Below are 25,226 nucleotides of genomic sequence, written 5' to 3'. Positions count from 1 at the left end.
AAAAGAAACCACTCACAAAAACAAGACCGAACCATCACCATCTTATATATATATATACAGTGATATTAAAATACAAAAAGCAATTCAAGAAAAACATGAAAAGATTTGTGAAACTAAACCGAGTTCCTTAAAATGGAGCACAGGAGCAGGAAGGCGGCTGTAGGTTCAACTGAGTGACTGCTGCCACCTTTGGTCAAAAATTGCAAATACAGCTCATTCGATGTTTCGACGTACGGTATGGCAAGTGCGTTTTCATATAGTTTGTAACAAGCCCTGGTTTGACTTCACTTCTTCATCTAAGTTGCCATCATAAGGCACTGTAGCACTTCATTAGCTGGTACTTCATTAGCAAAGTCCAGTCAGCTTTGCAAATTGCTTTAAATGGATGGAGCTGTTTATAATAAGTATAAGCATTTAATCAATAAATATACCTTAATAAGTAGATGTACGCCACTGTCTAGTGCCACAGGTCGTAGGACTTAGTTGATTCACATTCCCGAAATAATGAGTGGAAGTCGACAAAGTCATGTTAAAAACCATACTGGAACACAGCGAATATTGCAAATGACATTTACCATGCATGCTCTTAGCAAGTGTTACAGTTAACTAGAGTAGCTCACCTCACACACGTCTGCACACACCTTCACACTCACAAACCTGCTCGTTAAGAAAGTATTCATGTGAAAATAGTGCACATCCAATGTAATTTACCACCAAGAAGTAGTGTTTGTTTAGACACAAAACAGAAGTGCGGCACAATGTGTACACTGCATCAGTGACTTTCCTACGGATCGGTGTCGTCAATGTAAATACATCGGTACAACATAGTGGAAAATAAAATCACAACGATTCGATGTACAGCAAGTAAATACAGTTTGAAAAGCCGCTGTTTTTCGGTAAGGAAGTCCTGAAAGGATATGGCCATATAAAGGTGCTTGTGAAAGTCTGAAGAACAGAACTATCTTTCTCGGTATATCCCGTCTTTTATTTCTTTACTAACACCCTGCAATAAAGGCATTAATCACCCAAATCGTACTGTATCCCAACCGAAACCAACCGAATAGGTTTAATCTGATGTGCAACTGAGTAATAGTTTTGACTTGGTTAAAGCAGTGGAGTACTGGCTGGCTAATAGGATGGGTTAACTTCAAACCTAAATCAAGTAATACACAAACACGCCAAAGTGATTGAACGAATGAAGCCTCTGAAAGGAGCGATCTGATTATGCTGCGGTTCTTATATTAGCTTAATTACTGATTGACTGGTCTTACACAGAGAGAGGAAATGTTAATGACTTATGCATTGCCATAACAAAGAATGTCCAACAGTTTTCTAGTCCTAAATTTTGAAGCTTCCTGAGGTCTTTGTATTGCTTTTCATTCCCCACAACCCTAAACTCCATAGCCTCCATCTTGTTACATGCCTCCAGCAGTTACAGCATCTTATACGAGGGGAGCATGTGACTCTTCTCAACCCGAAAGGTCCTACATATCAAAATATTTTGTTTTAGTGAGCAGAAGGGGGGGGGGGGGGTGTGGAGGGGGGGGGTTGGGGTCGGGGGTACATTTCAATATTGAATGGGATTGTCTCTTCAATCATCAAGGATTTGGTTGAGCTTTAGATCTCATAGTGAAGGTCGTTGAGCTCCAGTCTTGTGTAGTGTCTCCTGTCAAAGGATTCCATGGCTCTGCGGCCCACGATGGCCACGACAAACGTGAGAATGATGAGTGTGAGCACGACCAGCAAAGCCAGGCTATTCTTCCACATCAAATGTGACTCCTTAGCCTTATCTGAGGCAGAGGATACTGCTGGAGGGTCAGGGCCTGAATCTCCATTTTTCACATCATTCTCCATCTCTACAACGACTATAGTTGTCCTTTCAATGGTAGTTGTGGATGTAGTGGTTGTAGTAGTTGTAGTGGGAGTAGTAGTGGTGGTTGTAGAGGACGTAGTAGTTGTGGTCGTAGCGGGAGTAGTAGTTGTGGTTGTAGGGGAAGTAGTACTTGTGGTCGTAGAGGGCGTAGTAGTTGTGGTCGTAGGGGGAGTAGTAGTTGTGGTCGTAGGGGCAGTAGTAGTTGTGGTTGTAGAGGGCGTAGTAGTTGTGGTCGTAGGGGGAGTAGTAGTTGTGGTTGTAGTTGGAGTAGTAGTTGTGGTAGTAGTTGTACTAGTGGTAGCAGTAGTAGGTATCGTAGTTTTCTGTGTGGCTTGTTTCTGTAAGGTTGGAATCTCACCTACTTTAGCAATGGATTTCCCATGGGGCTCTGGCTTTTTTGCTGGCCTGATCTGCTTTTTGGAAGGTCTGATTGGATTTGGGAGTGGCTGTGGTTGGACTGGATGTGTAGTTGTTGTGGTACTCATTGTGGCAGGTACCTTTGTGGTTGTCATTGTGGATTGCGTTGTTGTTGTTGTTGTTGTAGTTGATGTAGTGGTTGGCACGATTTCAACAGGCATCGTAAGGAGGATAATTGCCAGCTCTGTGGGCGCTATGGTGGAGGTGGTTGCCGTAGTCGGAGACGTGGTTGTAGATGACTGCGTGGTACTTGTCGCAGTGGTGGGCTGGGTTGTGGTTGTTGTGGTTGTTGGTTTCATGGTTGTCGATGTAGATTGAGTAGTAGTAAGTTGTTTTGCTACTGTAATGGGCATTGTGGGTACTCTCTCCTTTTCTTTTGCCAAAGGGTGTGTCAAACCTTTTAAAACATAAACCATTAGTACTAGTTACATATGCAACTGTGGTTCTATAAACACATGCGAAGACAGTGAGAACCATCTGTATAACTTCTTAGGTGCGTGCGCATGCTTGCCGTAACCTTCCAACAAATATGTCACTAAATGACGTATGACACAGTGTCACAGTGCAATAAATACCAGTGTCAGTTGGCGATTCATTCCAATGGGCTTTCCTCATGTTGATGAATGACAGGGCCTGTGGTCATGCCATTCTCACTTCTCACAATGGACATGTCTCGGTTTATGGCTTTTGGGTTCCAGCTGTAGTTTGATAACCCACGTCTGAAAAGATTGTAGTTCCAGAAAATCTGGGGAATTACTGTTGTGGCTGCTATGAACAATTTTAGCACTCTTAACGGTACCACACATAGTAACCTGTCTAAATCTGAATGGCCGGCATAATAATGTCTAGCACTCTTAGTAAATCTAGCTTCAGAATTATGAATTGTGTGGTCTGTGTCAATGTTAAGTAGCTTTTTCTATGTGAGACCAAGAGTCAAAATGTTTTCGACATGGGTGTCGTGAATGGCCTTCTCCTTTGTGGGGGCCAGTCATCCAAGTGCCGCAGTATTCTCAAGCCTCCGACCATCGGGGGAGACTAAGGTCACGATAACACCTGTGGTGCTAATATGAGGCGAACGATCGAACCTGGCCTTGAAAGCTAAAGCTTAAAATCACCTGTGTACTGGAGCAATGGGGACATATTAGGAAAAGGGAAAAACAGGCGTAGCACGGGTCCACCGACTTGAATCAGTATTGTTGTTGCAAGCCATGGATTACATCTCATAACTTTAGCATATGAAAAAGATGGCTATTTAGGAACCAGTTCAACTGTTGTCCTTTTTCTGAACAGAATGAACATCTGGTGTCCTTGAATCCTGAGAAGGTTGAGGCCCAGCGACAGACCTGACACTGTAATCAAGCCTAACTGATCTGATGTAGTCACTGTTCAATGGCCAATGTTTCTGAATGTTTTTTGACCCTTTAGAAAGGTGGGGGAGGATATGTAGGGCCTGTCCTACAAGATTGATTGGGGGGTGATCAGATATCTGCTAGATGTCCCTGCCTAAGACTTATGCAATGTAGGAAAGCCCTTTGTGGGCATTTGACCAGTTTGCATTGACCTTAAAGTACCTAAAATGCTTTTTTTGTTATTCTTAAACCTGCACTCTCCTCTCCAGGGCCTCTTTAGAGGCAGGCCCAAACACCAACCCTTTCAAAGGTTTGATTAGCACACATCCAGCCTCAACAGAAGGATCAGCCTCTGCAGACTGGAGTGATTGTTCCAATGCTAGCAATAAACCAGCTAACATATTGCCAAGGTTGGCATGTGGCCCAGCTTATGATCCAGCATATTGCCTGGAACACACTACAGGCATAAACCTGCCAGCCGAGCATGCCATCTCAGAGCAGAGGAATTGTTAGCCGGACACCGCAAGATGGTCAAGGTCAAGGCAGCGAGGACATATCTCGTGCTTCAGGGAGTGTAGACACTGACTACACAGGTATGATTTGGATAACCGCTTATTCACGTACTGTGAAAAGAATGAGGGATCTACTGTGTTCAATCAACTCCAGCTCCAGGGCTACATGTTAGCAGAAATCAAGCAACTTAGTCATTTTAATAGTGAACAAGGCACGGTATATCTTCTTGGCCGATCCTGAGCAGAAAGATAATGCAGAGGGAGAACCCAACCCTGCTGGAAAACTGAGACGGTAGCGATGCTAACAAAGGAAGGCTGACTTGAAGCTTGAAGATGCCACATCGTGTTTCACTAGAATATATACTCACCGCAGCAGAAGAGATAACATGAGTGTATTGCCAGCTTTGGAGGACAGGTTACCTGTAGCTCTGACCATAGTCACTAGCTGCTAAGTGGATAGCTCTATATGGTGCACGTGTGGTCCGACATACGCATGCGGCGAGAAGAAGCCAGGAATAACTCGATTTATTGCAAACACTGGATCATATGCCACTTTGTTGGAAGGTGTTGGTATGCAGTGTGCACACGCACTAGGTATCCAGGTAACTCTGAATACTACTGGCAGATAGCAGGGGTGAAATACCAGTAGTAATCACCACCAAACATCAAAATCAAGAATTAATCTAAAACAGTTCATTTAAATACTGTTGTATCATTTATAAAAAATTTTTTTTAAAAAGTGCTAGATTAACCAGTTACTGATAAGGCAAAGGTCCTCATCTCTAGTCATAGGCATCCTGCACATTTTGAAGTTTTCCACAATCCTCAATACAGTAGGAAAATCTTTAAACTGTGCAGGGCAGCGGGTCCCCAGGACTGGAGTTACGAACCGATGCGATAATGTGCTATTTTGCTTTTACTGGAGAAACGTTACCTTTGAATATATCATAAGTGTTAGTCCCAGGCGTGGCCGACATCAGAGGGCAGTCCTGCTCAGTTTCACAATGAAACAGGTAGCAGTTCTCACTACCATCTTGGCCTGATGGCTTATACACCACCATGTTGCACTTTATACCTGTGAGAGAGATAAAACGGTAGTTAGTGCGCGTCTGTAGGGTGCATACTCAGTACAAAACGGACGATCGCTAAAGTTTCATACTTGGGGCACATGCAATGACAAACATATATGGCCTGATCGAAAAATATGAAGAGTAACAACCACGTCCTCAGTGGCTTTAATTAAAAAAAACAACAATAACAACGAAAAAAACACCCAAACATCCATCTAGTACAACAGATACTGTAAGTCGGCATGTTGGAACTCTGGAGGCACGACAAACCTATCCATATTACAAAGATTAATGTTTGTAAAATGAAACAGTCAATTAACCAAAAATCTACAGCTCTTGCTGTAGTCCTATTAGTTGTAGTTTCTTACTATAATACCTCAGCTCAAGGGGGAGTCCGAGCGAAAGCAGTTACCTGGTTTCAGCTCTACCGAGCAACAGGCCAGGATGCAGTCTCTTTCTGCCTCTTTCTTCCTGACATCCATTATGGTCTTTTGATGATCTAGAGCCTTGTGCACATTCACAATGGTGTCTCGATGCTGTCTGGAGTAACATGTCTCACCACTGGAGCCCAAAGCACAACTGCAAGCCCGGAGAAAGATCAGAGCCCCGAGTAGCAGCTTAGCCGCCCTGAAGGAGCGTCGATGGGCTGGGAACATGGCTTTTAGGTGCTCAGGAGATCCACAGGCTTCTCAGAGTCCTGATGGGAAAGGATTAAAACCTGCTGGATGACGACCGGTAAGGCTTATTAAAGAAAACCCAGGTGTCTTCTGACACATTAGGCACATAGCTTGATCCCTCATAATTCACTTGATTTGTATAGCGCCTTTCCTACACCCGAAGACTCTTTACAAAAGAGTCGATTAAAACAATATATTCTCTAAAGTCATACTTTGTTCGGCTTAGTTTTATGGTTCCAAAGGACCTCAAGCACCGTCCTTTACACACCGAACTACAACTATACAGATAGCATAGAGATCGTACAGACCACGCAACGGTGAAAATGTAATCCTTTAACGTGTTTACATCATCAATAGTACACACTAACATTGCATATACATTTCATTCACATCTGCGGGTCATTAAAGAAGATAAAAGATGAATCGAAATGAATCGGAGAAATCAGGTACTAACCAGTGCCTTGTATGTGTATGTACAATGCCATTAGACGGTCTCAAGTCCCCTGGGTCCACAGTTCATGTGTAGTCGTCTGTCTCAGTAGAACTTTGCTCCTTTTCCTGAAACATATTTCAGAAGTTATCGTAAGGGCTTGATACCTTACTGGTATCATAAATGTAGTTACTTATCAGTTTGGCTGGTAAGTTGCAGTGTATTTATTACCGTGTTTACACTGTAGTTTTGGGTTCATGGTATAAAATTGTGAATAGGACTACGTTGTACCGTATATAAATTTGGATTTCCTAACTGGTCCTATTACTGGATATTGTATTACTGGATGTTTTAAAAATGAACAGCTTTAGGGCAGAGATTTCTTTATGCATTTTGTCTTAGTCTATTACAGTTCAAATATAATGTTTATAGGTGCTGAAAAATAAAGCACATGCTACTGTAAAGTTGAAAATATCGCGCAGCACTTGAATAAATCTCTGGTCTGCGTTGTGATTTCTCGGCTTTACTGCACGCTGCCCGAGTTGGAGAACACCATGAGCATCCCTGTCACAACCACAGGCCCAGTTACGCGGTAAAAGAATAAGTGTTACTGCCAACCATTTCCTCAAGTACACTTTAATATATACATAAGTTTATGACGCGCACCCATTTAATAGTGTGTTATGACTTTTCTGGTCTTGAGAACGTGACAAAATGCGATGGGGCGTCGATTCAACGAACCGCTCCGCGTAAAACTACCGCGTTAGACAGTTTTCCAGAACGAAAGAGCTGCACGGTCTAGCTGTAAACAGTACTTTCCGTTTCAGCTCAAAGATGTGCCATAAGGCTGAGCTCTGGGAATTGGCCAGATCACTATAACAACTCAATATGATGTATCCGAAGACATTTGGTGATGATTCATGGATTTGCTAGCACTTAATTTGGTGCAAAGGAAACTCGTCCAACCTGATAACGTCTCTTTGTACTCCTCAATGTCTACTGCTTTCTGCACACCGATCTTAATTTGGGTTATGGCTGTTCGCTGACCCCTCCGATCCACATGTTAATGATAATGAGTCTTTATCGGTCACGTATACATTACAGCGCAGTGAAATTCTTTTCTTCGCATACCCCGGCATGTCAGGAAGATGGGGTCAGAGCACAGGGTCAGCACCTGGAGCAGAGAAGGTTAAGGGCCTTGCTAAGCTGGGCAGAGCTGGGGCTTGAACCGCCGACCTTACAATCAGTAACCCAGAGCCTGGCAGTGCTGGGGCTTGAACCCCCGACCTTCCGACCTTTTATCCACAAGATTGCTGGTCACTAGTAGTTTAGGAAGTGCTCCTTGCACTCATGCAGTCATTAACATGCAACACTCAATTGAAGTCTACAAAACACCAGTCTGACAGATTTATACCACGCATTTACTGTATAGGAGGTCACATGACATATGGCTTGCTGGAACGTATATTTTTGTCCGCATGTTTGGGTTATACCTAATAAGCTGCTAGCTTAGTGCGTATGGAACGTGGAGTTACGTCATACGTCATACGTCATTAAAGGCAGCGTCACCATCGCGTGCGGAAAACGCCCTCCGTTATTTGCTCGTACACCCAACACATACGAAAGCAAAAAAGATTTTTGGGAAAATAAGAGTGGAGAAAAGAAACGCTCCAAACTAGAACACCCCCCCAAAAAACAAAACAAAAAACAAATGAAACTTTGCACAATTATGTTCAATTAACAACAACTGACTTATTTACCATGCATTCACTGTAAAGAATTTCTGCAATACCTGTGTTAAATGTGCTTTACACGTCCATACTGTGATCGTCTTAGAAAATATTTACAGCACTAGTAATTTATACCATCAGAGGATCTTGATGTACAGCTAAAGTAAATCTCCTGTAACGATATTGTAATAAAACAGTAAAACACCCATCGCGATTACTGTGAAATAGGCGTACCTGCCTGAAACAGCAAAGGAACCTTGTCTTATCAGGGGGAGCAAAAAAAAAAAAAGAGTAAAGAAGTAGATAGCTTTTAAGGAGTATGACTCTCAGATGCTGTCATTGTTGTTCTCATTGTTCATTTTATTGTGTAACTTACGTTATGTTATACCTGTATACTCAAATTCTATTAACATTCACATTTATTTCATTATGCTGTTAACTTTTGTTATTCATTTTGGGTTTTTTTTGGTATTATTACAAAGAGAGTCCAACAATTGTGCTTAAATATCGCTGAACTGAAATGAAATCAATGCTTTCATGAATACAAGCACATTGCGGCATAATACACTATATGGCCAAAATTTTGTGTACACTCGACCCTAACATTATGTGCGTGTTGAACAGCTCATTCCAGATTTAGTCCCCGTGTGTTTGCTGTTATAATGCGCTCCACTCTTCTGGGACTCTTCCACTAGATTTTGGAGCGTGACTGTGGGGATTTGTGGTCATTCAGCTACAAGAGTATTAGTGAGATCAGGTACTGATGTTGGGTGAGGACACTCGAGACACTCTACTCCACCCTTAACACTCCATGTCTTCATGGAGCTCGCTTTGTGCGCATGGGCATTGTCATGCTGGAACAGTGTTTGAGTTCCAGTGAAGGGAAATTGTAACACTACAGCACACAATAGTGCACAATAGTGTGCTTTTAACTTTTGTGGCAACTTTTTGCTGAAGATTTGGCTATACAGTCCATCCATCCATTTATATACCACTATGCTACAGGGACTATGCTACAGGGTCATGGGGAACCTGGAACCCCTGGACAGGGTGCCAATCCATCGCAGGGCACACTCACATACACATTCATTCATACACTACATTCACTTTAGACATGCATGTCTTTGGACTGGGGGAGGAAACCGGAGTACCCGGGAGAACATGCACGCAGAGCGCCGTGGCGGGAATCAAACCCCCAACCCTAGAGGCGTGAGGCGAGCGCACTAACCACTAAACCACGGAGCGCCCTGGCTTATATAGTGTGACTTTTCTGTCAAATCCTCTGGTTTAGGATCCTGAATCAGTTCGTCTTGATTCTTTTATTTTTTCCTGCAAGTGAGCTTCAACAATTCCTGTACTAGTACCGCTCCAACATGCAATGCAGGGTGACGACGAAGGCAATCTAGGCGTTATAGGATCAGCACAGGGAGATGAAGAGATGAGGAGATGAGGAAATGAGTTTGATGCAGCCGCACACTGGTGCTGATGTTGACGCGTCGCTAGGATACAGAAGCATCATCCGTTATAACACCATCACTGTGATGCAATCAGAATGAAATCGCCAAATGGCTCAATTACATGGTGTTTATTTCCTTATTTCCAAACCGAGGCCCGCTTTTGTTCGTTTAAATCGCACTAAATGAGCCAAGGCTTTTCTAACACCTGCTAGCTTCGCTACTGGCCTTCTGTTAAAAAAAAAACAAAAAAAAACAACAACCCATAAAATAAATAAATAAATAAATCAGGCAACTTACCTTCACTGAAATCACCAAAATAGCTCCCAGGGGGACGAAACAGTCAACATCATCATCCAGCAAATGATCTTATGCATCCTAGGCAGCGACCTGAAGGAAAAACCGGGCTTATAAAGACCAGGCTTTCGTGAAGCTCCTTAAAGATGCTCACAAGGATGCTCAGTGTGGTCTAAAATGGTGTCTTCGGGCACTGCATCACACGGAGAGCTCTCACACGGTTCAAACACCACGTATTAAAGACCAATTATTTATCAAACAAACAAACAAACAAACCAACCTTCCCGTTGTGCACACAAAAGACCGAGAGAGGAAACCCAACGCGCCGAGCTATAGGTAACACCAAACAGATAAAAAATACACACGGCAGGCAAATGAGCGCGCGATTAATTAGCGTCAGTGAGTAGATCCAAAGCAATCCTCACGGCTTCATCACGACTCTGACCCATTTTTTTTTTTTTCTTTTTGGGCTCTTTTGTCCCCGGTGATAGCAGCTGAGCGAAGACACGTGTTTCCTGCAGAACCCGTATGTTCACTAAAGCAATCTGAGTGAATGAAGACACCACACAAAGAGGTGCTGAAGGAGGAGAATATATCCAACACCCCCCCACCTATCATCACCAACACCACCACCAACCCCCCACCTACCATCACCACCACCACCAACCCCCCACCTGTGAAATTATACAACCTCAGAACCTAGCAGTTGTGTTTTTCATGCACTGCTAAGCATCCTGTCTCAAACGAAGGGCACTTCTTTATTACCTTTCATTCAGCACACTGCATTCCACTGTGTGTAAATGATATGCGGCTGTAACCGTGTGGGTAAGTGTGTGTGACTGTAACCGTGTGGGTAAATGTGTGGAACTGTAATTGTGTGGGTAAGTGTGTGTTAGCTGGCACTCAGTCATCTGCCATCGATTTGCATAGAACAGATGGTGCCACAAAAAACACTTGTCAGTACACTGATGCGCGGTTCATCAATGCTCAGAAAAAAAAAATTCATATCTAGGAGAAAATTATATATATATATATATATATATATATATATATATATATATAAGGGTGCACGGTGGCTTAATGGTTAGTACGTTCGCCTCACACCTCCAGGGTTGGGGGTTCGATTCCCACCGTGACCCTGTGTGTGTGGAGTTTGCATGTTCTCCCCGTACTGCGGGGGTTTCCTCCGGGTACTCCGGTTTCCTCCCCAGTCCAAAGACATGCATGGTAGGCTGATTGGCGTGTCCAAAGTGTCCGTAGTGTATGAATGGGTGTGTGTGTGTGATTGTGCCCTGTGATGGATTGGCACCCTGTCCAGGGTGTACCCCGCCTTGTGCCCCGTGCTCCCTGGGATAGGCTCCAGTTTCCCCGTGACCCTGAAAAGGATAAACGGTATGGATGGATGGATGGGTGTGTGTATATATATAAAGGCTGAGTTTCTGCCTTTAAGATGCTTTGCCAGGCCTTTACTGGAGCCACCTCCAGTCGCTGCTTGCTTGTGGGTCTTTCTGCCTTCAGTTTTGTCTTCAGTAAGTGAAAAGCAAGCTCAGATGGGCTGAGGTCATTTGACATTTAAGAACACTACTTTGCCTTAAGAAGCTCTTGGGTTGCCTTTGCGGTATGTTTTGGGTCATTATCCATCTGTACTGTGAAGCGCTGTCCTATCAGTTTTGCAGCATTCGACTGACTTGGAGAAGAAAGTACAGCTCCATACACTTCAGAGTTCATCCTGCTACTTCTATTAGCATTCACATCATCCATAAACACCAGTGACCCAGTTCCATTAGCAGCCATACATGCCCATGCCATAACACTTCCTCCACCGTGTTTGACAGATGATGCGGTATGCGTTGGATCATGAGCTTTTCCTTTCCTTCTCCATATTATTCTCTTCCGGCTTTTTTTTTTAATTTTTTTTTTTATTTTAAAGAGGTTTTCTAACAAAGTCTAATCTGGCCTTTCTGTTCTTGAGTGTTATCAGTGGTTTGCATCTTGAGGTAAACCGTCTGTATTTACATTCATGAAGGCGTCTCTTGATGGTACACTTTGACAATGACACGCCTACCTCCTCCAGAGTGTTCGTGATTCAGCTAGATACTGTGAAGGGGTTTTCCTTCAACACGTAAAGGATTCTATGATCATCCACTTCAGTTGTCTTCTCTGGTCTTCCGGGCCTTTTGGTTTTGCTGAGCTCGCCGGTGCGTCCCTTCTGTTTAAAAAGGTACCAAATTGTTGACTCCTAAAGTTTCTGCTATCTCTCTCATAGGTGCATTTTGGGGTTTTTTTTCCCAGTCTAATAATGGCGTCCTTCACTTGCATCAACACCTCTTCGGACCGCATGTTGAGTGTTCCCATGAACAGCTACCGAATGCAAATTCAAACACTCGACCTTCTATCTCTTTAATTCATCATGATCAATTTGTGTGTATGACCAACCCTCAGATATTTACACAAGGTCTAATCTAGACCCCTTTGAAAAAAGAAAAAAAAAAGTTTGGACACCCCTGCATTAGAGCTTCTTTATCAGTAAGACTCGCGTGTGTTATCCGCCTCCAGGTGACGACCCTGTAGCTCTCGGCCGCCGGCGATGCCAGCGCACAGCATCTTGTCATGTAGGATACTGTGCTCGTTTAAAGTCGACAGGCGTGGGTGAAGGTGGCAGTCAGAAATCCTCCACAAACCCAACTGAGGCAAGCACTTCAGCACACCGTCACTCTGACTTCCTGTCTCGAAAGGAAATACATCACTGTACGGAATCAAATCCCGGCTCCCGGTCCGGTTCACGTTACGCACTGTTCATTACTACAGTGTATTTGATTTTAGTGGTCCCCTCACGGCTTTGAGCAATCACAGTGACCGAAGTCAAGATATGAACAAACAAAAACAGAGACACTGCTAAACACCAATTTTATTGTAATTCGCCACGCCACAGAAAACCAAACAAGATAGCAAAAAAGTTTGGAGAAGCTGGAGCTAGGTCCGAAAACAAGACTTGGTGAATCTAATGAAAGTTTGAACTGGTTCAAATAAATGCTCCAATACACTAACGTCCTAAAACTGTTCGTCTAGTCGGTATCATCCATCCATTTTCTCCTCGTGTCTTTATGAAGCTGTACTCTCTGTTCTGCTTGAAGCTGCTCTGTAATATAGTTTTATCAATATACCGTAACGAGGATCGTCTCAAAAGGCCAGCTGTGACATGTAGAGAGAATTCAGAGGAGAACATGAAAAGCTTTAAGACTGCTGATGGATTAACCTACTTTTACCGATTCGGTCTGAACATTAGCACAGGAATCCCTGTGGGACTGATATTTATAGATGGAGTGCCGCTTTGAGCATTTTCAAAAGGCGTAGATGTTCCGCATGCAGATCGTGTACGTGTGTGAAAAATAGCAGCTTTAGAAACATCCGTATAGTTTGTTTACTCCGTATCCATCATGTCCTCGTCACCGCCACTTTTCTTCTCTTTCTTCTTGTCGGCAGGAGTTGGTTTCTTCTTCGGTGCTTCTTCAACTTTAAAGAAAGAGGTCGAGTTAAAGCATTATTTCTTACACTAATACATAACTGCATACACAGCCCTAAGGACAAATACAGTGGCTCTTATCTGACACGTTCTTTAGACTTGAACTGAAAAATACACACTTTATCATGGGGTTTTTTTTCTTTTCTTTTCGTGTGTGTGTTTACACTTGCCAGAAGTGGAAGGTCGTCATGACGGCAAAAAGTTCTGATGAACGTGTACTGAACGTATATTCATGGTTGCCATTTGTATTAAATATCTTCCCCTGAGTGAGTAAGACATATGTGAATATTCAAGATCCATCGATAAAAGAACAATGTTCTAAGAGAGAAATCTATTTTACAAGAAGCAAAAGAGAAGGACTGGGCATTAAAAAACAAAAAAGGTCTACACCCTAAGGGCATATTTTACAAGGGCATCCTTGGTGAATATGAGCAAAGGCGGATGTGAAGAGTTGTATTTATTGTTTAACCTTTAACCTGCTTTCATGGATATCAAACAATTTCAAACACAGGTTTATCCAAAATAAATAAATAAATAAAAAATCTTTGTTAAATATAGGTGTGCAACAATTGTCATTCATATGAAGAAAATATATCTGAAGTATATTACCAGTGATATTTTACTTTTTTTTTTAGTGCACCTGGGTGACTAGGAACAGGAAATTGTTCAACCATGACTTCCTGTTTCACAGGGGTATAAATATGAGGTAACACACAGGCCAGATTCCCTTAGTCATTCATAACAATGGGTAAGAGCAAGGAATATAGCTGTGATGTGCGGCAAAAGGTTGTTGAGCTTCACAAAATGGGACGTGTCTATAAGAAAATAGCACAAGCATTGAAAATGCCCATTTCCACCATCAGGCCAATAATTAAGAAGTTCCAGTCAACTGGAAATGTTATGAATCAATCTGGAATTGGACGTGTGTCTATATCGTCTCAGCTCACTGTGAAGAGGACGGTTCGAGTGGCCAAAATATCTCCAATTTTGTTAGGATACATGGCATCATGGACTCTATCAAATATCAACAGATATTAAATGAAAACCTGACTGCCTCTGCCAGAAAGCTTAAAATGGGCCGTGGTTGGATCTTCCAGCAGGACAATGATCCAAAACATACATCAGAATCAACACAGAAATGGTTTACTGACCACAAAATCAAGATCCTGCCATGACCATCCCAGTCCCCTGACCTGAACCCCATAGAAAACCTGTGGGGTGAACAGAAGAGGAGAGTCCACCAGCGTGGACCTCGAAATGTGAAGGATCTGGAGAGATTCTGTATGGAGGAACGCTCTCAGATCCCTCGCCATGTATTCTCCAACCTCATCAGGCATTATAGGAGAAGACTCAGAGCTGTTATCTGAGCAAAGGGAGGTAGCACAAAATATTGATTAAAAGGGTGCCAATAATTGTTGCACACCTTTATTTAACAAAGATTTCTTTTTGGATAAACCAGTGTTCTGTTTGCAATTGTTTGATATCCTTGACAGCAGAGTATTTTTGTGAATTTTTTTTGAGCAAAAGATAAAAAGGTTAAACGATAAAGACAATTTTTCACAGCCTTCTTTGCTCATATTTACCAAGGGTGCCAATATTAGTGGAGGGTGCTGTATCTAATACACACCCATACTGATGGATGTGGCTTTTAACACCCCCCCCAAAAAAAAAACCAACAACAAAAAAAACCCACAATAAGCAAGGCTGTCTGAGAAAGCAAAATACTTTATATATATATATATATAAAATAAAGGACAGCAAATAACGAAAAGGGGAGTAGAATACAATAATTTTTATATTATATGTTCAATCTGTATCCGTTCTTTAATTAAAAACCGCTAAAACTGTTTCATTGTCCGCAGAACAAGCATAGATTTTAAATCTAATACGTAAAAAATGTAAAAAAACAAGCATTCAAATCCTGAATTCTCAGCATTTTTATCATTGTCCATTTCCCAGCCACAGCAGGAAAATGGGAAACATTAAAACTGAAATTCTAAAAAAAATAAAAATAAATAAATAACTTTTTAAAACTTGATTTGTCCACACACACTGATATACGGGAAGATATAAGGAGCTGAACTGAGAAGACGTAGGAAAAACACACTATACAGCCAAAAGTATGTGGACACCTGACCATCACACCCATATGTGGTTTTCCCCTACAAAGTTAGAAGCACACAGTTGTATAGAATGTATTTGTGTGCTGTAGCGTTACAGTTTCCCTTCACTGGAACTAAGAGACTCGAACCTGTTCCGGCATCACAGTGTCCCTGTACACAAAGCGAGCTCCATGAAGACATGGTGTGTGAAGGTTGGACTGGAAGAGTCCTGACCTCAACCCCACTGAACCCCTTTGGGACGAACTGGAACACCGACTGCACCCCAGACCTCCTCAGTACCTGATCTCACTAATACTCCTGTAGCTGAATGATCACAAATCCCCACAGTCACGCTCCAAAATCTAGTGGAAAGCCTTCCCAGAAGAGTGGAGCGCATTATAACAGCAAACACAGAGGGGAATAAATCAGGAATGTGATGTTCAACAAGCCCCTATGAGTGTTATGTTCAGGTGTCCACAAAGAGTGTAGATAGAGTGTATATAAAAGGAAAGGATATATGTCTGGCAACCTGCTAGAAACAGCAGTGACCAAGTTGATTAATGAAGTAAATTCATTGAGCCCTCAATATCATTGTTTTTTCTAGGCACCGTTGGTTCAAACGGTCCAGTTGTGTCCAACTGTGGAAACAAATGTCCCGTGCTGAAGAAACGGTGATGGATTAACAATACACACCGTTAAGAGGTGAACTGGGATCGGTCTGATTTAAAGGCAACATTAGAGAAATTCCTTTTTTTTTTTTTTTTTTTTTTTTAAGAATTCAACTTGACAATCTGAAAGGCGATCAGAAGTATGTTTGGCTCATGAAGTTTCCCCAAAACATGAATATCCTCTTCAGCCATGTTTACATTTAGAAATAGCGGGGGGGAAAAAAAACACACGTGACTTACGTCCCCGACATCGTAGTTTATCCAAAACTTGTTTTCGTATCTTTCATACACTGACTACGTTTACATGGACAGCAGTAATGTAATTATTGACCTTACTCTGAGTAAGATAATAACGTGATTAAGGTGTTTACATCGGTCGCTTTTAGAATACTCCTGTCATGTTCCCGTTTTACATGTTTTAGAACATAATTACATTAACGGCACGCGTCATTACGTCACCGCGCCACGCCGTCCGACGTCCCTCCAGAATTTCACGTATCAACATACAGTTGGTCTTCGTTATGGTACCGTATACAGTTTTGGGTGTTTTTATTTATTTTTTTTACGAACGCTTTAAGTGCGGTTAATTATTTGTCATGCTTTACGTGCTAATAGACAACTGCTTGAAGCCGTGGGTGTGTCCCAAATCGCGTAGTTACCGTCTATATAGTAGCCGAGATACATGTATTTTTCCCCACTACAGGCCTATAGTAGGAAAGTATGCGATTTGGGACACAACCGAACTCTCTTGTTCGCCGTAAAACGTAAAACTGCCGCGTGTGATCGTGTCCTGTCGCAAAATGCGGTGAAAACTCACACACGACGTTCATAATGTGATTAAGGTGTTTACATGTCACGACTACACGTCCATAATGCGACTAAAACAGGAGTACTCCACCTGTCTTAATTAGATTAGTGCTTACTTCTATTATGAGCTTAATTCGATTAAGGTAAGTAAAAATTGCTGTTTACATGCTAGTTTCTTAATTAGAGTATGGTCTTAATCGGATTAAGAGTGGATTATTGTTGTCCATGTAAACGCAGCTAATGATTGTTCCACCTCCGGCGAGTGTAAAAACATTCCTGGGTGATATTTACAACAAATTTCTTTTCAAAATCACTCTGTAGAACTACCTTCCATGCCTGCTTTTTCTTTCCCCATGTGGCGCAGTTGTTTCAGCAACTTCCGTCTTTTCTTCCCAGACAGGGTGATGTTCGCCCTGGAGCTGGTGCTGGAAAAACACCATACAGTCTTCTTACAAAATTGCATCACCAATATCTTAACTGTGGCTCAGAGGTTCATTCTACCTGTGTGTAGAAATATATATATATCATAGATTCATCACCCAATAAAATTCAAGTGAAAAACAAATAGAGATAAAAAAAGAACAATAACCAGCTTGCATAAGTGTGCACACCCTTTTATAATGGAGCATGTGACTGTGTTCAGAAGGAACCAATCAGATTGAAACTCATGTTGCAAAAGTAATCATCATCATCACTGTCATCAGTGAAGGGATTCTGAGGAACCCCAAATAAACATCACCTGGTCCACAAAGAGCTTAAGAAGCATGCGCAGGATCTCACGGTCATTTGAAAGGTATTGATCAGGAGAGGGGTACCACTTTCCAGAAACATTAGACGCACCATGGAACAAGTGGAGAACAGACAGATATCACCGAGAACAGGACGTAAGAAGAAAACTTATCGGGGAGGCTGCTGAGAGATCCACAGCAACAGTAAAGGAAATATCTACCAAATGTTGGGGTGATTCAAACGAGCACCCCAAACCATGTGGGGAAAATGTGTTACGGTCTGATGAGACTATAGTAGAACATTTTGGGCAAAATTCTAAAAGATATGTTTGATGCAAAAACAAGAATCACCCAAAGAACACCGTACACACGGTGAAACACGGTGGTGGCAGCATCATGCTATAACGCTGCTTCTCTTCAGCTGGGACTGGGGCTCTAATCAAGATAGAGGGAATCATGGATAGCGAATATACGTCAAAATACGTCAAAACACAGATCCACGTAAACGAAGGAATGGCTAACACGAAGAAGAATGCCTTTGTTTCGTTTGATGAACGTGTTTCAAATGCCCTTGTTAGGGAACCTTGTTAGGACACGGCATCGTCGTTTTCCAAAGAAAGCCCAAACAAGTTCTCCGACACAGGAGAGTCTTCATGACGGGGGGCGGGGAAGGGCGGTTTCTCGGTAACGTGTGGCAAATCTTTTTGCGTTATTACCTTCAGGATCGAACGTCCGTTTATTTAAGTATAAACAGTTCAGAACGCTGTGTCGTTTGGTAGCACGTTAAATATTGCTAGTGTTGGAATGTTGCCACGGTGTAAGCGGAATAAAACCCTTCGGGACGTTCTCTGCTAGAAGAACGAACTACTCTGGGGCACCACCCTGTCTATAAGACGAGCTCGGAGAAACTGATTCCCTAACACTACGCTAATGCGGATGATCGTTTCCTTTATTTAAGGACGAGAACGAGAACTCTTAGAGCACAGGGAATTCATCTGGTCCTCTTTAGCATCTTTAGTATGACTTGGACTGACCAACCTCCTCTTTTTCAGGTGGTGTTTAGTTATGAGACCTTCATCCACCACTGCGCCAACAATACGATGCTTCTTCCTCTTCTGTTTTGTCAGAACCCTCCGCCTCTTGAAAAGATTCTTCCCTAATTCCTGCAGGAAAACCACACAAAGCACAATCAGTGACTCTACTACATGGACTAAAGCTGGCGAACTTCCAGTCGTTTCATTGGCAGATTGGGATCTTCGCTACGAACATTAGGAACTGGTTTTACTCGATTTGCTCAGGGTCCTCGTGTTAGTGGAGAACGAGAACGAACCCCAAGAACCGTACGATGCAGTGCGTTGTTAATGTTGCGTAAGCCAGATCATAACACATTTATACACTCAGTTGACTGTAAACATAAGTGCATGGCAGCATTCTAACCTGAGGACATTTGATTTTTAATGAGACAACGGAAAAGAGGACTATTAATTACAAACTGTAAGCCCTGAGTCGTGTCAGGTAGGCAGATGTAATGCCGCTAGTTATAGTTCGATTTTTTACTATTAGGATGTCATTAAGATGCTAAGTGTTGTTGAGGTGCAGCACCAGCAGGTTTCTGCCTTTAATAAAGAACAAGAAAACTATTTAACTGCTAACGGTCCCCTTGGGAGACAATTCAGCCCCTTAACACGAGCTGAGGAGGAAAATATTAAAAAAAGACTTCCAGAATAATTTCTTAATATTTTGGGGAAAATGGCATAATATATGATATTACAAGAAAAAAAAGTCTCAATATTTAGAGGATAAAGTTGTAATATTTTGAGGATAAATTCGTAATATTTCGAGGATAAAGGTGTAATATTTCGAGGATAAAGTTGTAATATTTTGAGAATAAATTCGTAATATTTTGAGGATAAAGGCGTAATATTTTGAGGATAAATTCGTAATACTTTGAGGATAAAGGCGTAATATTTTGAGGATAAATTTGTAATATTTTGAGGATAAATTCGTAATACTTTGAGGATAAAGGCGTAATATTTTGAGGATAAAGGCGTAATATTTTGAGGATAATGGCGTAATATTTTGAGAATCAAATTGTAATATTTCGAGAATAAAGTTGTAATATTTCAAGGATAAAGGTGTGATATTTTGAGAATAAAGACGGGATATTTTGAGAATAAATTCATAATATTTCGAGAATAGATTCGTATAATTTCGAGAAAAAAGTTGTAATATTTCGAGGATAAAGGCGTGATATTTTGAGAAAAAAGTTGTAATATTTCGAGGATAAAGGCGTGATATTTTGAGAAAAAAGTTGTAATATTTCGAGGATAAAGGTGTGATATTTTGAGAATAAAGACGTGATATTTTGAGAATAAATTCATAATATTTCGAGAATAAATTTGTAATATTTTGAGGATAAATTCGTAATATTTTGAGGATAAAGGCGTAATATTTTGAGAATAAATTCATGATATTTTAAGGATAAAGGTGTAATATTTTGAGAATAAATTTGTAATATTTTGAGGATAAATTCATAATATTTTGAGGATAAAGGCGTAATATTCAGAGAATAAAACCTTAATATTTCGAGAATAAATTCTTAATATTATGAGAATAAACTCGTAATATTTTGAGAATAAATTTGTAATATTTCGAGGATAAAGGCGTAATATTTTGAGAATAAACACCTAACATTTCTGGGGGGGGGGGGGGGGGGGAATCTGATTATAACGCGACCTTTTCCTCGTAGTATTACAATCCCTTTCCCAAAACATTTCAGCTTTCCCCCCGTAACATTACGGCTTCATTCTCGAAACATTACGACTTTTTTTCCCCTCGAAATATTACGACTATATTCTCAAAACGATGACGAACACGACATTAACTTATTTCTCCCTGAATTCAAGATTTCCAGAACGATTTCTTGTACAGTTATTTTGTTAGGGAACTTCCTGCTTCATTACGTTCAAAACATCTTGATGTGTCCTCTCTGAAACATCACAAACGCTACAAACACCAGAAACTCATGGCCTTCCATATGAACACGTTTCCTCATAACTCTAGTAAATCTGATACTTGAAAGTCTTTGTGTTTAAATCATGTTCCACTTAATAAAATAAATAAATAAAGAAATCTGAAGGCAACACTGAAGTGCTCGATACTTTTTTTTTGTCCTGTGTCATTCTACTTTATTCCACATAACTTTATTTATAGACTTTTAATGCTGTGAATTCTTTTATATTTCCAGATTTCTTGAGTGAATACTGATTGGAAATATATTTAACTTTAAAAAAAAAAAAAGTTAATTCACTACTTATTTCCCCTACTGTAAATACAGTCACTGGTCCATCCTAGCTGATTGTATGAAGCTAGCTAAAAGCTACTTGAACTAGTCGTATATAACTGCAGTGTATAGCTGTGTGTGTGTATACACACTAATGGTATAAAAGACTAAAGAAACGTACTGTTTTTGGTCTGTTGATCTTCCCACCTGGAGCCATGCTTGCTACCAACGTGCAAGTCACTTCCGGTGCAAGTCACTTCCGGGTCATATGTACAATCTTACAATAAAAGTCCCTCACAAAGAATAGGGGGGAAAAAAATTCACCTATATGTAGCGTGTATAATGTGTACAATATGATCCATAGCTTATGTAATGCGGTTATCTGGAAAGCAGGAGCCATTTTGAATTGAGCTAAGCGTCTACTAACAGACGCTGCTGACCTTTTCTGCTTTGGTTTACACGCTAAGATAAAAATACGCGTCCGTTTTGGTACTTAATTAACAACTATACGCTGAAAAATATCATTTCTTTCTCTATACTTTCTCCTTCTTTTGCACTGTTGTGTAAATAACATCACATACAATCCCTACATTTTGCTGGAACTCGGCACTAATTGTTTATTCAACAGACCACAGACTGAGTGTAGTTCCCCCACTTGACCTCTAGAGGGCAGGACGGGGTATAACTACAGCAATCCTCAATATAACTAATCCTCAATTTTATTAATCCTCAATATAACTGATGCCAAATTTAGGCAATCCTCAGCATAACTAATCCTCAGTATACCTAATCCTCAAAACTAATCCTCAGTATAACAAATCCTCAAATTAACTAATCCTCAATATAAGTAATCTCCAGTATAATTGATACTCAGTATAAGTAATCCTGGGCAGATTACTAACATTTAGTTTATCTGCCAACTTGATAAGAACTTAAATTCTTTGAATTATTTTAGTTGGGTTTTTTGTACTTGTATTTACACTTCTTTTTTTTTTTTTTTTAAATTTCATCCTGTGTATTCTTATTGCAGTAATTAAAATCTTTTATTAAAAAGATTCAAACTGGACAGTTGAAGACTGGAAAAAGACCAGGTGATTTTTCTTCTAATCTTCAACTGTACAGTTTGGGTGAGTGTGTAGCCATGATCGCCTCAGATCCCTGTTCTCGGCTGACAGGAGAGGAACCTGACGCGGTATTCGGCTGTTGTAGCTCATCCACCTCTAGATTCGATGTTTTGTTTATGCTGAGATGCTTTTCTGCTCACCGCGGTTGTAAAGAGTGATTATATGAGTTACTGTTCCCTTCCTGGCAGCTCGAACCAATCTGGCCATTTTCCTCTGACCTCTCTCATCAACAAGGCGTTTCCACCCACAGAACTGTCACTCACTCGATGTTTTTTCGCACCATTCGGTGTAAACTCTAGACTGTTGTGTGTGAAAATCCCAGCAGATCAAGAGTTTCTGAAATACTCACACCAGCCCATCTGGTACCAACAACCATGCCACGGTTAAAGTGTGAACGAGATCACAATATTTCCCGCATTCTGATGTTTGATGTCAACATTAACCCAAAGCTCTTGACCTGTATCCGCATGATTTTATTCATTGTGCTGCTGCCACGGTGAGTGTAACTACAATAACGAAGCACAGTGAAAAAAAGAATCTAATTGAAATCTATATTTCGATACAGAAAGGAGTTTATTTAGATACAAGATAATATATCCACTACATGGCCAAAAGTTTGTGGACACTTGACCATCACACTCATATGTGTTTGTTGAACATCTCATTCCAGATTTAGCCCCCCTGTGTTTGCTGTTATAATGCGCTCCACTCTTCTGGAAAGGCTTTCCAATAGATTTTGGAGCGTGACTGTGGGGATTTGTGATCATTCAGCTACAAGAGTATTAGTGAGATCAGGTACTGAGGAGGTCTGGGGTGCAGTCGGTGTTCCAGTTCATCCCAAAGGGGTTCAGTGGGGTTGAGGTCGGGGCTCTGTACAGGGCACTCGAGATCGTCCAGTCCAAACTTCACACACCATGTCTTCATGGAGCTCGCTTTGTGTACAGGGACGTTGTGATGCTGGAACAAGTTTGTGTCTCTTAGTTCCAGTGAAGTGAAATTGTAACGCTACAGCATACAAATGCATTCTATATAATTGTGTGCGTCCAAATTTGTGGCAACAGTTTGAGGAAGAACCACAGATGCGTGTGATGCTCCGGTGTCCGCAAACAAAGCGCATCGATGTTGTGCAAGCGTGCAGGAAAGTGTAGAGGTGCTGGAACAATGCGTCATGAGGTAGGCTAATTCTGTTACTTCTACGCATACTATTAATAGTACCGCTTACAGGCTGCACGTATCTTCTCATGACAAACGTTAACATTTCTCTAAAGGTGGATTAGGACCCGTTAGAAGGTCATTGCACCAGTACTACTACACGTTGCCTCAGATTTGTATTACCGGTAGCTGTATTGCCAAAATAAACCACGAGACTGTTATTAATAATAGACTCCAACCTCACTGTTTACTCCATTTTCCACATTGACATACCATTCATTAGCACTGTATTATGCAGTGTCTGTGTTTGTCCCAGCCTACCATTTTAACCCTTAAAGCTTGCCTTCTTCCTTCTTTCTCCCCAAACCTATTTCCTTTAAGGGTTGCTGATGGTCACGTGACCGTGTCCACCAACCACTGACTAACAGAGTAGGACAGCACACACACACACACACTCTCTCTCTCTCACTCACTCATACTCGGTTATAGGGAATATAACCCATACCGTACCAGAATACTGATCCTAGCAAACATCAGTCGCCATCCATTATCAGATATACAGATAACAGCCTTGCACAAGAGCATCTTTACTTTGGTGAAGGACAGGACACAGATAGAGGACATCCTGCGCGACATCCTGAAGCATTGTTTGTTTTGTTTTGTTATTTTTGTCCATTTCGGGTTGCATTTCCTCTACAACCTCTTCGGAACGCTCCGGATCCTAATCGTCGCGCAACAAATCCTTATCATTTGATTGACTGATTGATTTATTTATATATCTAGAGACATCCGGAAAATCCGGTAGCCTACGTCACCGACGTAACCTTCTCGCGTTACGTAACACCGACGAGCGCAACCGTGCGCCAAATCCCTCATGTCAAGACGCACACCTATGAAGCGCTGTCTTCATTACAGGATCTGAAGAAAAGCCGCATATCCTATTCTTGTTATTTGTGCAGTATTATATAGGCTATTTGGTTTGGATTTTTGTCGGCCAACAGCCTATGTTCTTGCTCCGGTTCATTCCTTAGTGCGAAACGGATTGGTGAGGAAAAAAAAAAAAAAGAAACCCAAAAAAACATGTCGGGCCAGACGCTGACGGATCGCATCGCCGCCGCGCAGTACCAGCTCACCGGCTCGGACGTGGCTCGGGCTGTGTGTAAAGCTACCACACACGAGGTGATGGCGCCTAAGAAGAAGCACCTGGACTGTAAGTGGACATGTTCAGCAGCACTGTTCATGCGTTACCAGTTTGCGCCAGAATGATACACAGAATAGGAGAGCGGCGACTGTGAGCGTTTGGCGCTGTCCGTTTCAGCACCACGCCATTGAGATGTGCTGTCCTCTACACACTCGCGAATACAGGGAGTGACTGCGTGTGTGTGTGTTTGTGTGTGTGTGTGTGTGTGTGGGTGGGTGGTTGGTTGGTTGGAAAAAATGCCTACAAATAGCCACACACACACACACACACACACACACACACACAAACAGGTGCATACACAATGTAGGGTTAGTCAATAGCCGATGAAAGAAGCGAAAGCTTGTGTTTGTCACGTATATATTACAGTACAGTGAAATGCTTTTCTTCACATAACCGGCTTGTTAGGACGTTGGGGGTCAGAGCTCAGGGTCAGCCTTAATATATGGAGCTGATAGGGTAAAGGATCTTGCTTGTTCATGGACCCAACAGTGGCAGCTTGGCAGTGCTGAACCCCTAACCTTCTGATCAGTAGCCCAGAGCCTTAACTGTTGATGCAGCCCTGCTTGATATATTGTGGCCTGCACTATTACTCTTCTGTAATGTTCACTATTCACTGTTATTAGTCCTTTATTACGTGTCTGTGAAGGTCACAATGTGTTCACACATTGTAATATACACTATATGGCCAGATATGTATATGTACACCTGACATTCACACCCATATGCGGTTCTTCTCCAAACTGTTTTCACCAAGGTGGAAGCACAGAACTGTCTAGAACCTCTTTGTGTGCTGTAGCGTTACAATTTCCCTTCACTGGAACTAAGAGAG

General features: G+C 41.6%; 3 protein-coding genes across 3 annotated transcripts in view; 1 reads left to right on the top strand and 2 right to left on the bottom strand.

The window, feature by feature from the left end:
* Positions 1-1,552: 1,552 nt before the first annotated feature.
* mansc1 (MANSC domain containing 1) lies at positions 1,553-10,802 on the bottom strand. Its single transcript, XM_053650652.1, has 6 exons — positions 10,090-10,802; positions 9,813-9,902; positions 6,353-6,456; positions 5,634-5,918; positions 5,086-5,226; positions 1,553-2,687 (listed from the first exon to the last, which is right to left on the bottom strand). Exons 4-6 carry the CDS (start codon positions 5,875-5,877, stop codon positions 1,618-1,620), a joined length of 1,455 nt encoding a protein of 484 aa, XP_053506627.1. The 5' UTR covers positions 5,878-5,918; positions 6,353-6,456; positions 9,813-9,902; positions 10,090-10,802; the 3' UTR covers positions 1,553-1,617.
* A 1,897-nt stretch (positions 10,803-12,699) lies between these two features.
* c19h11orf98 (chromosome 19 C11orf98 homolog) lies at positions 12,700-21,254 on the bottom strand. Its single transcript, XM_053650655.1, has 4 exons — positions 21,102-21,254; positions 18,676-18,800; positions 17,237-17,334; positions 12,700-13,322 (listed from the first exon to the last, which is right to left on the bottom strand). The coding sequence occupies exons 1-4, from the start codon at positions 21,135-21,137 to the stop codon at positions 13,231-13,233; spliced, it is 351 nt and encodes a 116-aa protein (XP_053506630.1). The 5' UTR covers positions 21,138-21,254; the 3' UTR covers positions 12,700-13,230.
* A 2,096-nt stretch (positions 21,255-23,350) lies between these two features.
* Positions 23,351-25,226, top strand: part of snap91b (synaptosome associated protein 91b) — a 37,677-nt gene continuing 35,801 nt past the window's right edge. The window contains exon 1 of the mRNA XM_053650658.1: positions 23,351-24,406. Coding sequence (XP_053506633.1) covers positions 24,277-24,406 — 130 coding nt within the window. The 5' untranslated portion in view covers positions 23,351-24,276. The remainder of the gene's footprint in view (positions 24,407-25,226) is intronic.

Source organism: Ictalurus furcatus, chromosome 19, assembly GCF_023375685.1.
Source record: "Ictalurus furcatus strain D&B chromosome 19, Billie_1.0, whole genome shotgun sequence".
Taxonomy (NCBI): domain Eukaryota; kingdom Metazoa; phylum Chordata; class Actinopteri; order Siluriformes; family Ictaluridae; genus Ictalurus; species Ictalurus furcatus.
Note: the sequence above shows the minus strand (reverse complement) of the source record. Positions and strands in the feature narration are given on the sequence as shown.